At 37.6% G+C, this 14,902-nt stretch overlaps 1 protein-coding gene across 1 annotated transcript in view; it reads left to right on the top strand.

The window, feature by feature from the left end:
* Nucleotides 1–14,902, top strand: part of LOC148112482 (uncharacterized) — a 147,808-nt gene that overhangs the window by 110,867 nt on the left and 22,039 nt on the right. The window contains exon 4 of the mRNA XM_087875864.1: nucleotides 13,281–13,349. Within this exon, the coding sequence (XP_087731990.1) occupies nucleotides 13,281–13,349 (69 nt within the window). The remainder of the gene's footprint in view (nucleotides 1–13,280; nucleotides 13,350–14,902) is intronic.

The following is a 14,902-nucleotide window of genomic DNA, read 5'->3' as shown; positions in this document are numbered from 1 at the left end:
CTGGATATTTTTGTGCAAAACCTTGGGCAACTAGTCTTGCCTTGTATAATACCTTGTTGTTTTCTAAAGGTTTGATTTTGTAAATCCACTTTGTTCCAATTAGTGTCTTGTGCTTTGGTGCTTCAGCTGGTTTATATACCTGTAAGTCTCTGAGGCTATTCATTTCCCTTGCCATGGCCTGTTCCCAATTCTTTCTTTCTTCCTGGGGCAATTTGAGTACTTCCTCATATGATTTAGGAGTGGTGTTATATGTACGTATGGAAACAATATAGTCTTCGAATCTTTTGGGTGTTTTGTACCTATTTGTTCTGACTGGCCTGTCTGGTAGTGTGTCTGCTTTGTGTAGGTATTTGGCTTTTTTATCAGTGAGTTTGTCTATTCTTAATGTTGGGTGTCCTTCCTTCCACTCTTTGATCTTAACTTCGTGATGTTTAGTTCTATATTTTTTGTGTTCTTTTGCATTGTCTGCGTCTTGTTTTCTGTTATCTTGTTTGAGTATAGAATGTTCTCTTTTAAAGAAAATATCGTTTAAGTGTATTTTTGACCAGTTGGAGTGTTTGTGAAACTCTGCTGATCGTGATACTATGAATTTGTTATTATTGTTTATGAATCTAAAACCTTTTGTCCCTGGTTCGTAACCTATGAATCTCAGTCTCTTGGAGATCTTTTCTCCTTTCCTTCTTAATTGTTTGGGTATGTGAACATCGGCGGTGACACCAAATAAATGTAGGTGTGCTAGGTTGGGTTTTCTTTTGGGCATTATTTCATATGGTGTTTTGTTTATTATGCTGGACCATAGTCTATTTAGTGTCTAATTGGAGTAAAAGAGAGCTTCTGACCAAAAAAACTGACTCATCCCTGTGTCTTCTAGAACGCATCTCATCATGGTTTGGAGAATTCAATTTCTGCATTTCGACACTCCATTCTGAAAGGCTGAAAAAGGAGAAGAGGTGAAATGCAAAACACCATGTTCTTTTAGCCATTTTGAGAAATCTCTGGACATAAACTGGGAGCCTCGGTCTGTCATTATTTGTCTGATCCTAATGTTATGTTGGACTTCTATCCTTTTGTAAAACTCTTTGAATTTCTGGAATGCCTCGCTTTTCTTCCTAAGAGTGTATACAAAGCCGTAACGACTAAAATCATCTACAATTGTTAAAAAGAATCTTTCTTTGTATCTAATAGAAGGTTTAAGTGGGCCTACCAGGTCCATATGCATTAATTGAAAAATAGAGTTAGTGGTGCGTCATGACCTTTTTGGTCTTGGCTTTACCTTAAGTTTCGAACTTTTACAGACAGAGCATTCGAGGTAATTTTCACAACTTTTTACTTTCAAACCTTCAGTACAGTTAACGGACTTCCGGTTGGCTCTGCGGCTTCGCTAATGCTCCTCTGTGGGCGCCCGATCCCCGGCACTGTAAAAGCCCCAGAACAGCTGAAAAACAACTGTCTGGGGCTTGGAAACCCTCTCCCCGGGCAAAGGGGAGAGAGAAGAGCCGGCAGGTGGAGGTAGAGCCCCCCAAGCGCCCTAGGAGAAATCTTGGGGCACGAAGGGTGAGAGCTCCCTAGAAGCCTGTCAATCCGCTCCGGACCTGGGACGACTCCGCTGATTAGCAGAGCTAGAAGCCGCATCCAATTCTGCTGACAACAAGTGAGGGGATTCTTAATCTTCAATTGCTGCAGGCAGAACAAGCCAGGAGAAGTCAGACTGCAAGTATTTACACTTAACTCCAAGGTTTATAGCCTCCTTCGGAAGTAACAACTTAGCAATTTGCAACAAAATGGTGATTGAAGCTTGAAAGGGAAGGGCGGAGAAAGTGAAAGTTACAGAAAGTTTCGTTTCACTGGTAGCCTCTTGCCTGGAAAGAACTTTTGTGTTGAGAGATGGAGGATTTTAAACATTAATTTATGATTGGGGAAATCCTTTGATTTTGGAACTTTTCCTTTTGGCTTCTGATTAAAATACAATGATCAATTTAAACTGAAATGGCCTCAAAATCTGTAAATACCATTCCTATTAAAGGAACTGGGAGCGCTGGAAGCTCCCCAGCTCATGCTCCTAGATTGCAAGCCTCTGCCCCCCCAACAGACCCACAGACTTTAACGTTTGAGATGATACAAGAAGCCCTACAAGCCACACAAAATAAAATTGCTACTGTGATTAATGAAAAAATTAATGAAACTAATGAAAAAATTAATGAAACTAATGAAAAATATAGGCTGATTCAGAGGAGATTTTAATTCAGAATCGGCAAATTAGAGAAGACATATTATTGGCTTTTAAATGTTTGGCAGGTGATATTGAAATTGTGGACGATAAAGTTGAAGAAATTAAGCAATCTATGGAAATTTTGGATAATAAATTAGCAGAGACTCAGAACAGACTTGAAAGGGCTGAAGTTAATGTAATGATGTTACAATACAGAGATATGGAATTTGCTTTAAGATTCAGAGGGGTGAAGGAGAATAAACAAGAGAACTTGAAAGAAATGATGTCAGAGGCATTGGCACAGTTGTTGGGGGAGATGAAAACTGAGCTGGGCTGGCAGATTGACAAGGCATATTGTGTTAATTCTTGGGTTGCCAGACAGAAACACTTACCAAGAGACATTGTAATTTATTTTACTACAAGAAGATTACGTAACGAAATTTTACAGGCTACTTTTAAAAACAAGCTTCAGGTTGAAGGCCAGGAGGTGATGACAATGAAAGAAATCCCCCCTAAGATGTTGAGAGCCAGAAGGGAATATGCTTTTCTGATGGATGAGTTGAAAAATACGTCAATTACAGTATAGATGGGAGGTGCCAGCCAGCCTTGTCGTGACTTATTCGGGAGAGAGATATCAGCTTAATACAATATGGAAAGCAAGAGATTTTTACATCAATGTATTAAATGCTGGGACACCCAAATTACCAAAAGGAAAAAGAAAGAAGGGAGTAATGGTAGGAGAGAGAGAAGAGCTACTGACAGTAGTTCAGGGGGGAGTTTTGACTGGTCAAGAAGAACCACTACAAATTCAGATGGCTGTTCAAGATGTGGATTTAATTTATATATTTGAAGAACCAAAGGATCAAAGACAGACCAGAGTAGCAACAGCCAAGTGTAAGGAAGAATTAAGACAACAACAACAACAACAACAACAACAACAACAATTTCAGATGGCAACCCAAGAAACTACCAAAACAGAAGCTGTGGGAGGAGCAAGACCTAAAGGTCAGATGAGGCAAGATCATCAGAAATTGCTCCAGACGCTTCAGAGGCCCAGAGATGGGAATTAGATTTTTGACTTGGAACGTCAATGGTTTAAATTCTCCACAGAAGAGAAGGAAAATATTTCACTATCTTAAACAATTTAAGAACAAAGTAATTTGTTTACAAGAGACTCATATTAGGATACAAGATCAAAAATATTTGACAAATGCAAGATTAGGTACACATTATGTAGCAGCAGCATCAGAGAAGAAAAACGGTATAGTTATATATTTGAAAAGAGACTTAATTGCAAAATTAGTTGAAGCGGATGATCAAGGAAGATTTTTAGCTATTGAACTTTTAATAAAAGGAGAAAAAACACTTGTAATTGGAGTATATGCCCGAAACCAACAACAAGAAAAATTTTATAATTTACTACATTCAAAGTTGACACAATGGGGATATAAGACTTGTATCCTATTGGGGGATTGGAATGGTGTTTTGGACGTTAAAAAAGACAAGAAGGGACCTAAACAAAATGTTTTGACAAGAGCAAAATTGCCCAAACCATTTTGGGAGATGATGGATGACTGGGAGTTGAGGGATATTTGGCGTGAAAGAAACCCAGAAGAAAAAGATTTTACTTTTTTCTCGGATAGACACCAATCTTTTTCAAGGATTGATTTTATATTAATTACTAATGATCTCTTATCTAGGGTGAAAAACACGAAGATTTGTTCAAGAATATTGACAGACCATAGTCCAGTCTGGCTGGAATTGGAGTATGGAAAAGGACCTAGGAGGTCCTGGAGGTTAAATGATAACTTGTTTAGATATGAAGAAAATGTAAAAGAGTGTAAAAAAATTATGAAAGAATTTTTTGCTATGAATATGCAAAAGGGCACATCTATGGAAATGGTATGGGATGCAAGTAAAGCATACATGCGAGGAATTTTGATATATTTGAATAATAAATATAGAAAGAAACAGGGGGGGGGGAAGAAAAGAATTAGAAGATGAGATTAATAAACAGGAACGGGCTTTAATAGCTAACCCAACAGATAAGAAAATTAAAGAGGCAATTAATTTACTGATGGGTCAGTTTAGTATGTTAATAGCAGATCAAGTGGCAACCAACTTACAATATGCAAAACATAATACTTTTTGTAACACTAATAAACCAGGTAGGTGGTTGGCATATTTGTTAAGGAAAAAGCAGAAAGCAAGGACAATAGAGAAAATAGAGAAAATAAAATACAAAGGTAAGGAGGTTTATGAGCAAGAATTGATTAAAAAATCTTTTTTAGAGTTTTACTCAAGGCTGTATACTGATGATAAAATTCAAGATACAGATATAGATAGACATCTGCAGAAAGAGAATATTTATATAACTTCAAAAGAGCAGAGGGATCGCTTAAATCAATTGATAACTTCCGAGGGAATTTTGTTTGCAATTAAGCAGTTGAAAATGGGTAAAACTCCTGGAACGGATGGCTTGACAGCTATTTATTATAAAAGTTTACAGGAGGAAATGGTGGAACCATTGAAGGAATTATTCAACAATATACAACAGGGAGGAGAGGTACCTCCAACTTGGAAGACAGCATTTATTTCGTTGATCCCAAAAGATGGGCAAGACTATACAGACCCTAAAAACTATAGGCCGATCTCACTTTTAAATACAGACTATAAGATTTTTGCTAAAATTTTAGCAAATAGATTAATGACAATTATGCAGCAAATGATTCATCATGATCAAACTGGTTTTATAAAAGGTAGACAAATGGGCTTCCGGTTTGGCTTCCGTCGTCGCCAGACGGTCTTTTGGGACTGCCAGCCTCGTCGCCCGTAAAGAGTCGCCTCTATAGTTGAGAGGCGGCTCGAAAAACTCCATCTCATTGGGGAGACGTGAGGAGAGCCGGCGAGAACAGGTAGAGCCCTCTGCAAAATCCCCAGAGTTTTTTTTTTTACTCTTGGGGAGGAAGCAGGATGAGGCTCCCTATCCAGCTCACCGCTGCTCCGGGCTTCGGGGGAACTCTGCGCCTTGCAGAGCTAGACGATGTGACCAACCTAACCAGCGAAAACTAACAGATTGCTTAAATAAGCAGGATGAAATCCGGATTTGGGACTCTAAATTGCAAGTATTTGTAACAACCCTATGACTGATTTTAAGAATGAAGAAAGAGTGAAAGGGGGAAAAAAAGTTTAAAATGGCAGCTTTAGAGGCTTGAGAAGAAAGCTGAAAGCGAAAGTCCTTCCGTCTGAATAGTTTAATATGCTACAAAGTATCTGAAGTAATAGCGCTGGTTAGAAGAGAAGGGGAAAAATTTCTGCTTCATGCTTCTCCTTTCTTAGAGACTTGATATTGATATTGTGTGGAGAGAAGATTTTTTTCTTTAAAAAGAGTCTGTTTGCGTGGCAGGATGGTGCTAAAGCTGACAAAGCCAGACTACAAAGCTGTGGGAGGGGGGCTCCCCCATTTATAAATCACAAGAGCAATTCTTGAGCTTACAGACACAGAAGAATGGTTTTAAAGACTTAAAGGAATTTGTTGTGGAGGCGTTGGCAAGAGATGATGAGATTATGAACCAGAATTTTGAAAAATTTAGACAGGAAATTAAAGAGTTGGTTCAACAAAAGTATGATAACCTGAAGCGATATATTGTAACAGCTTTGAAAGGCTTTTCAGAAGTAATTGTACAGATGGATAAAAAATTGGAAGAAATCAATTTAGAAGTAGAGTCTAAAATGAAGGAAGCTGATTATAAGATTTATAATTTGGATAATAAAATGCAAAGAATTGAAAATGATTTGACAATGATTCAGGAAAATAGCTCAGAAGTAGAGTCAAAAATGAAGGAAGCTGATCACAAGACTTACAATGTAGATAATATAACGCAAAGAATTGAAAATGAAGTCACAATGATGCAATTCAGATCCATGGAATTCACGATCAGATTGAGGGGAATAAAGGAAAATAGCAGAGAGGATTTGAGAAAGATGTCTGCTGAAGCTCTGGCTGTGATTTTAAAGGTCAGCTCTGAAGAGGTATTCTGTAAAATTGATAAGGTCTACAGAATAAATTCTTGGATGGCAAAGCAAAGGCAATTGCCTAGAGATGTGGTGATTTATTTTACTGATAAAGGAATAAGAAATGATATTGTGCAAAAGTCTTTTAATTCCACTCTAGAAGTGAATGGAATAAAGATCCGGATATATAAAGAGCTGTCGTCCAAGATGTTAAAAGACAGAAAGGACTTTGGATTTTTGGTGACTGAGCTAAAGAAACAAAACATCCCATTTAGGTGGGATGCTCCAGTTGGTATAATATTGAGACATCAAGGAGAAAGATATCAATTAAACACTGTTGAAAAAGCGGAAGAATTTTACTACAAGGTTTTTAAAATGGGCCCAACATCTCCACGTATGTCATCAGTGTCAGGAATACAGGAGGGTGACAAAGAAAAGCAAAATGAACAAGAGATTGCAGCTCAGGGTAAGCAGATGGAGATGGAGGTAATGGAAAAACAGCAAGTTACAGAGGGCTCTTTGGATGAGCCGCTTTTGGATTCACCCTCAGAGGTTATAGTTGGATCACCTATAAATATAAGAGAGGTGGCTTTGGATCTTGATCTGATGTCTTATCAAGTTAAAGACCAGCATGTAATTCAACCAGTTAACATACAAGTTTTAGAAAAGCAACCATGGCAGAGATCTAAGCCACAACAAGTTAAGAAAAGAAGAAGCAGATTCTACAAAACTTAAAAATTTTAAACTAAAAAAAAAAAAAATTAGCCAACAGACTAATGCCAGTTATTTAAGAGACGATTTAATATAATAAGCGGGATTTATAGAAGACAGATACATGAAAACATAATGGAGGCAAATTACAGACTTATACTATTTTGAGAAGAATAACAGATCTCTGCAGTGCTGATGTCTTTGGGATGTGGAAGATGGCCTGTGATTGAGCGGACTGGAACTTTCTATTATGGACTCTATGAAAGATGGACTACGCATATGTTGAGCTATAAGGCAAGAGAACTATGGAATAGGGGCATGCAGATGATCTGGTTGTTACCCTAACGTGGTTGTTGGAATTAATAATCTAGACAAAAGACATTACAGAAGATACCATATGGAATACAAATATAAAGTCACTCGGGGTTTTTTTTTATATACAGAAATACTTATTAATGATGGAGGCAGATGGTAATTGAAGATACTAAATACACTGTTAGAAGGAGGATTTGATGTTACCCTAACATGGTCGATGGAATTAACAATCTAGTTGAAAGACATTACAGAAGATACTATATGGAATACAAATTTAAAGTCATTTGAGGGTTTTATTTATATATGGAAATATCTTTTAGTGATATGGGCAGAAGAATAAAGATATTAAATATATTATGTATGGTAGACCTGTAAAGTGGGTGAAACAAAATTGATATGGTACAAGGTGATAGGTTAGGTTACTGATTGCTTAGTTCAGAAAAAGGGATGTTATGTTTAGATATTAATATACTTAAAAGATTTGAATTAAGAGATATATGTATGGGGGTGGAGGAAATGGGTAGATTATGAGTAGAATAAATGCCAAATTAGGATCTATTATATAGTTTTATAGCCGAATGCTGTTTTGAAATGTATAGTATACGGGGGATATAATAATATTGTTAGAAAGAAATGTTTAGCACATAGGGGGTGGTGTAAAAGGGTGGTAAAGTATTATATAATGTGATATTAATCTGGATTTCATCTTGGAGAAGCCATGGGGGGAGGGGGGAGGGGGGTTTGGGGGGGGGAAAGGGGGAAAATCTGTATTTGAAAAACTTTTTCAATAAAAAAAAAGGTAGACAAATGAAAAGTAATGTAAGGCAAATTGTTAATTTATTAGAGTATTTGGGAAGGAACAACCAGGTCCCCACGGTGCTAGTTTTTTGGGATGCCGAAAAAGCCTTTGATAGATTGAATTGGCAATTTTTATTAAAATTAATAGAAAGGATGCAACTTGGAGAACATTTTATACAATCTATTAAGGCAATATATCAAAAACAAACAGCGCAAATAATAATCAATGGTGGTTTAACAGATAATTTTAATATAGAAAAAGGAACAAGGCAAGACTGTCCCTTGTCTCCGTTATTGTTTATTTTGACACTGGAAATTTTATTAAGTAAAATACGTGGGACGGATATAATAAAGGGAATTAGAATTAGACAACATGAGTATAAGCTACGAGCATTTGCGGATGACCTGGTGGTTACCTTAACCCAACCGGTACAATCAACTACAGCCTTGATGGACATAATCGGCTCATATGGACAAGTATCTGGTTTTAAAATAAATACAGCTAAAACAAAGATAATAGCTAAAAATATGGTCAGAAGCCAGAAAGAAGAGATAGAAAGGCTAACAGGATTTGAAATAGTTAAGAAGGTTAAATATTTAGGGGTTTATATTATGACTGCAAATATGAAATTATATCAGTATAATTATGAACTGTTATGGCAAAAAATACAGAAAGAGATGGAAACTTGGAAAAAATTACAACTGTCTTTGCTGGGTAGGATAGCTGCTGTAAAAATGAATATCTTACCAAAATTTTATTTCTTTTTCAAATGATACCTATACTTTAAAAAAGATGAAAATTTGAAGGAATGGCAGAAGGGCATAAACAAGTTTGTGTGGGCAGGGAAGAAACCGCGAGTTAATCAAAAGATAATGCAAGACACCCGAGAAAGAGGTGGTCTTAAAATGCCTAACTTAAGATTGTATTATGAAGCCACTGCCCTCTCAGCAATTACAGATTGGATAAATTTAACGGAGGAAAAGATATTGAATATTGAAGGATGTGGTCTGGTCTACGGCTGGCATGCTTATCTATTGTATGACAAGAAAGTAGATAAGGCTTTTAAAAGTCATATATTAAGAAATTCTCTATTGCGGGTCTGGAAAAAGTATAAATATAAATTAAATGATAAGTTACCAATATGGACAGTACCCAGACATGCAGTAGAGAATATAAATTTGGAGCAAAAGCAAGATAAGATTACATATAAGGAATTCCTTTATAAGGAAGGAGTCAGATTACAATTAAAATCTATGGAGCAATTAAGAGAAGAAGGAATTATTAGGACTTGGTTTCAGTATGGTCAGCTGCAGGCCAGATGGAGAGAAGATCAAAAAACTGGTATTTTGCAGCAGGATGAGAATTTGATAAAGCAAATAAGAGATAAAGGTCAAATGCATATAAAAAGGTTGTATAATGTATTAGTGGAAATAGATTCAGAAACAGAGCTAGTCAAGGATCGTATGATAAAATGGGCACAAAACATAGGTGAACCAATAATGATGGAAACATGGGAAAAGATATGGGTTGGAAATGTAAGATTCACACAAGCTCAAAATTTAAGAGAGAATTTTTATAAAATGTTTTATAGATGGCATTTAGACCCCAAAAAACTAGCCTGTATGTACCCAAATTTACAACCTAAATGTTGGCGATGTGAGTGTGAAGATGATACATATTTTCATATATGGTGGACATGTAAAAAAATTAAGGCTTTTTTGATAAAAATATAGTGGATTATTCAAAATATTTTAAGGAAAAAAATTAAATTTACACCACAGTTTTTTCTGCTGGGAATAGTTACGGATTGTACTATAGTAGAGACTAAGTTGGTTTTGAATTTAATAACAGCTGCCAGGTTACTGGTGGCACAGTACTGGAAGAAGAAAGATCCACCCACCATCGAGGAATGGACATTAAAAGTTGTGCATTTGGCAGAAATGGCAAAAATTTCATAATACCTTAAAGACCATTCAAATGAAAGATATATATCGGAATGGAGAAGATGGATTGACTATATACAAAAAAAGTACCCGAACAAGAAGATACATATAGCTTATGAATGAAATATTTTTTAGTAGTTCATGTTTATAGTTTTTTGAGTTATAAGGAGTTAAAGACTTAGGGAGAATATGAATGCAATAATTTGTTAGCATATTTTAGCTTTATGTTTGTGAATGCTATACCTTGTGCTTGTTCTGGGAAGTCTAGGGAGGGGGGTGGGGGGGAAGGAGGGGAAGGGGGGGTGGGAGGAAGGGGGGTGGGAGGGGTTGAGGGGGGAAGTGTGCGGGGGAGAAAATGTTTGTATTTCCTATAAAACTTTTCAATTAAAAAAAAGTACAGTTAACCATCTTTTTATAACCGAGAAACTAATGTGGCCCAACCTTCTGTGAAGGAGATGGGCCCAATTGTCGTGTATGGGTTTCCCTATAGAAAATTCATTATCTTTAGGCAAATTACAATCATTGTCAGCATTTTTTAGATCAACCCCCTCTATTTCTCTATTCCTTTTTACATTGGTTGAACTTGCATATACACATTGTTGACTACTCTTTTTTGGTACAAAATATGATAAACCACATTTACTATGACATCTCCTATTCCTTTGCCATTATTGGACATGAATACTCTACCATTTTTGAACACAACCTCCACATTGGTATCTTGGCATAGTTTTATGGTGGCTAGTACATTGTATGGTATTTCAGGTACAAATAGTACCCCCTCTATTTTACCAATCCCTGGTATGAATACGTTCCCTTTACCTACTACCCTGGCGTTGTTTTGATTTGCTACCTTTATCATGAAATCAACTTCAGTAAATGAAGTGAATAGTTTGACATTAAATGTTGTATGGCTAGTGGCTCCTGAGTCTATGAGCCATATGTTCTCCTTCTCTTTTTGGCTAAAGATAAAATTTCCATTTCTAAAACCATATATGGAACCCATATTGCTGTCTTGTGAGTTGTCCCTGTATTCTCTTACTTGTCTGGGGGTAGGGGACCCTCTATGCCCTCTCCTGCCTGTAGGTCTGCGTTCTGGGGAATGCCTTCCCTGATACCTTTGCCTGGAATCAGATCTTTCTCTGCGTTGATTATACTCTCTATTTCTGATGTTTCTAGGGCAGTCTCTTTTGAAGTGATTTCTAGAACCTCATAGAAAGCATTCGGGAATGCTGTTTACTCTTTCCTGAAATTCTACCCTCTTAGCTGGCCTGAGATCCTTGCATGATAGGGTTCGGTCTTTCCTTAAATTATCCTCAGCGATTAACCTATTGGTGAGGCTATCTAGTGAGATATTTTCTATACTTAGACTATCTAATTGAGTGATGAAATTGTCCCAGCTGGGATCTAGAGAGTTGATGATGATGCTCATCATGCTTTCCTCTGTAATTATTTCACCCCTCTGTAGTAATTCTACTCTAGTGGCATTTAATTTTAGTAGATGTTCACTCATGGACATCCCAGGTCTAAGCCTAGCTGAGTGGAAATCCCTTGAGATCCTTGTAGTTGTAGCCCTGCTCTTGCTATAAAATAAACCATAAAGTTTTTGTATAATTTCAGATACAGTCATGTGATTACCAGTACTGGGATATATAGCTGGCGCAATACTAGCTAATAATAGATAGTAAGCTTTATGATGTATGCAGTCAGTTTCAAAAGACCATGGTTTCTTTGGTGGTTTTAAGATCAGGAACAATACATTTTCTTTCATGAATATGATCTGAAGTTGTTGGTACCACTCTAGAAGATTTTTTCCATCTATTTGCAACTTAGGAAAGTCAATTGCTAAAGTTCCAGAATGATGAGAATTGCTATTTGCAAATGGCAGCTGTCCATGGCCCTGAATGCGTGGGTAATCACAGTAAGGAATTGGTATAGCAGCAGCTAGGTTAAACAGGCAGGCTCCAATTTTTTTTCTTCAGTTTCATTTGGAAGGTTCTGCGCATGCGCAAAGCTCATTCTTCGCTGGAAGCCATCGGGTGAGGAGCTCTTAGCCGTGGCCTCTGAAGCTAGGCCCAGCCCTGTTAGGGGAAGATCAGAATTACCCCAGGGATGGGTCTGAGTCATAGGATCCTTACCGTACATTGGTAGGAAGCCCGGAAAAGTTGCAGTCACTGGGTGGTGTCCCAGAAGTTCGGCTGTGCAGTCGGCATGGCGATCGGCTTTAGGTCGGAGGCGTTAGTCGTGGAGAGAGTTGGGAAGCCCGGTGGATGCTGCTGCATTGGTAAATAGTTTGTTTGACTTTTGGATCTTGGTGTTTGAGGCAGCAGTGTGACAGGAGGGTGATTCAAGGAGTGTTGTGGTATGAGATTCAGAGCTGTGGTTATTTTGTTTTTCAGATGGCTTGCAGTTGTTGTTTGTAAATCATCTAGAGGTTTGATAGTGTTTTGTACAATCGGGAGAGATGAAAGTGGTGTAAAAATGGAACCAAACGCCACACTAAGGGTTTCTATAGTCTTTTGTATTTCAAGTTCATTGGGAGAGCTTATGTTATTTTGGGTTTGTTTTTCGCTATTATTTTTGGTGAATTCCTCATTCTTTTTCATGTCCGGACTAGCTCCCGCCGAATGATTTGAATCTTGTTCTCTCATTGGTTGCTGGTTTATTATCTTCTGTGGCAGTTCATATAAAGATGGCTGCCCCAAAAAAGTGGGAAACTAGATCCTGTTGTGTTGTGGCAAGATGGCATTTCTCTCAGTGGCCTGTTGCTCATTTGGTTTGATTCTTGTTCTTCGGTCACTGCTCCATGACTTTTGAGTAAGTTCTGGAGGTTCACGATGAGATCTTTGTTAGTGACGGGCGATTCTAATATATTAAAAACGGCTATCCTGAGGTCTTCCCTTTTTTGCGCTGTTGTTTTAGATTCGGTTTTTTCTTCATTCCGTTGTTCTTCTTTTTCGAGTGAGGTGTATGGTTCAGGAGTCTGCTCGTTTTTGTCTGAGGTGATTTTTGGTATGTTTCCGTTGGGTGATAGTTGTGCAGCCATTTGTTTCGTTAAGGCCCGTTAAGTTATTCTATTTCTTTTTGTTAAATGTTCAGTAGTCTCTGACATATTTCTATTTGGAGTTATGGGCAACCATCCTCTACTACCATATTTGTTAAATTTCTAGGATCTAGCCCAATAACTCTCAGTACTTCATCAATAACAGAAATAACTTATTTATTTATTATTGAGAATATAACTTAACCTATTCATATACATCTATAACCTTGCTTCTGTATCTCATAGGTATTCATCTAAATCTGAGGGAGAAGTTTTACAGACAAGGACTTATGTACCCGGAGGGAGGAGTCAAAGGTAAGGCGGAGTTGGGAATGGGATGGGTTTAAGGGATTTAACTCATGCTAAACCATAGAGTGCAGAATAAATACAAGAGTTAGACATTTTATCTGACAAATATGTTCAAAAAGTCCCTCATCTACTAAAAGACCATCAAATCCTGTTGATCTAAGTAAGATAGCAGTTCTTGAGTCACACTACACTCTGAATGAAAATTATAAATATTGAATTAGACTGTAGAAGTCCATCCATTTCAAATCTCTTTGATAGCTATCTAAGATTGAAAATAATTTTTCCAATCATGGATCTCAAAAAGTTCTTATAGTTAGATAAGTTCTATCTAACTACAGTTCTACAGAGAAATTATTGAGTCTGTCATCTGCACCTCTATAACTGTCTGGTTTGGCTCTGCAATCCAACAAGACAGACACAGACTTCAAAGGATAATTAGAACTGCAGAAAAAACAATGGCTACCAATCTGCCTTCCATTGAGAACCTGTATACTGCACAAGTCAAAAAGAGGGCTGTGAAAATATTTACAGACCCCTCACATCCTGGATATAAACTGTTTCAACTCCTACCCTCAAAACGACACTATAGAGCACTGCACACCAGAACAACTAGACACAAGAACAGTTTTTTCCCCAAATGCTGTCACTCTGCTGAACAAATAATTCCCTCAACACTGTCAAACTAGTTACTAAGTCTGCACTACTATTAATCTTCTCATTGTTCCCACCAGCCATCTCCTCCCACTTATGACTGTATGACTGTAATTTTGTTGCTTGTATCCTTACAATTTACATTGATATTGTTTCCTGATTGCTTATTTGTACCCTATGACTATCATTAAGTGTTGTACCTTATGATTCTTTATATATATATATATATATATATATATATATATATATATATATATATATATATATATATATATATATATATATATATATATATATATATGTAGGTCTTTGGTTATTCGGGTCTTCTCCCACGTAAAATTGGAAGTGTCTTGGCGACGTTTTGACGAAGTCTCATTCGTCATCTTCAGGCTGGTGTTCTCGGCTTCGTGCTTCCAGGAGCAATGTGAGATCGCAGCTGTCTCTTCCTTTTAACTGCTAGTGGGGGTGTGAGCTGATTGGGTGGGGACTTGGCTGTGTTCTGATTGGGTGGAGGTGTGTTCTGATTGGTTAGGGGCTTGGCTGTGCTCTGATTGGATGGGGGGTTGGTTGTGCTCTGATTGGCTGGGGGTGTGTTCTGTTTGGGTGGGGGCTTGGTTGTGCTCAGCTTAGTCTGAGTTGCAGGGGGATTTGAGCTGGTGAGCTGCGTTGTTGTTGTTTGGCTTCGTGTTTGTGGCCGTGCGAGCTCTTCATGGTGGGTGTCAATCTGCTTCATGTATGGATTGGAGGGGTTTAAAGTGGCTAATGATGCAGCTGCAGTCTGGCTTCTGGTCCTTGGTCGTGGCTCATTATCAGTGTGGGTTTGAGTCTGCTTTCTGCATGGATATGTGGTGGTGACATCCTGTGTGGCTCTCGTGAGTGTGGGTCTGGTGTCATTCATCGTGTTAGGG

The sequence above is a fragment of the Pantherophis guttatus genome, chromosome 9, assembly GCF_059756535.1.
Source record: "Pantherophis guttatus breed Tessera chromosome 9, ASM5975653v1, whole genome shotgun sequence".
Classification (NCBI taxonomy): Eukaryota; Metazoa; Chordata; class Lepidosauria; order Squamata; family Colubridae; genus Pantherophis; species Pantherophis guttatus.
Note: the sequence above shows the minus strand (reverse complement) of the source record. Positions and strands in the feature narration are given on the sequence as shown.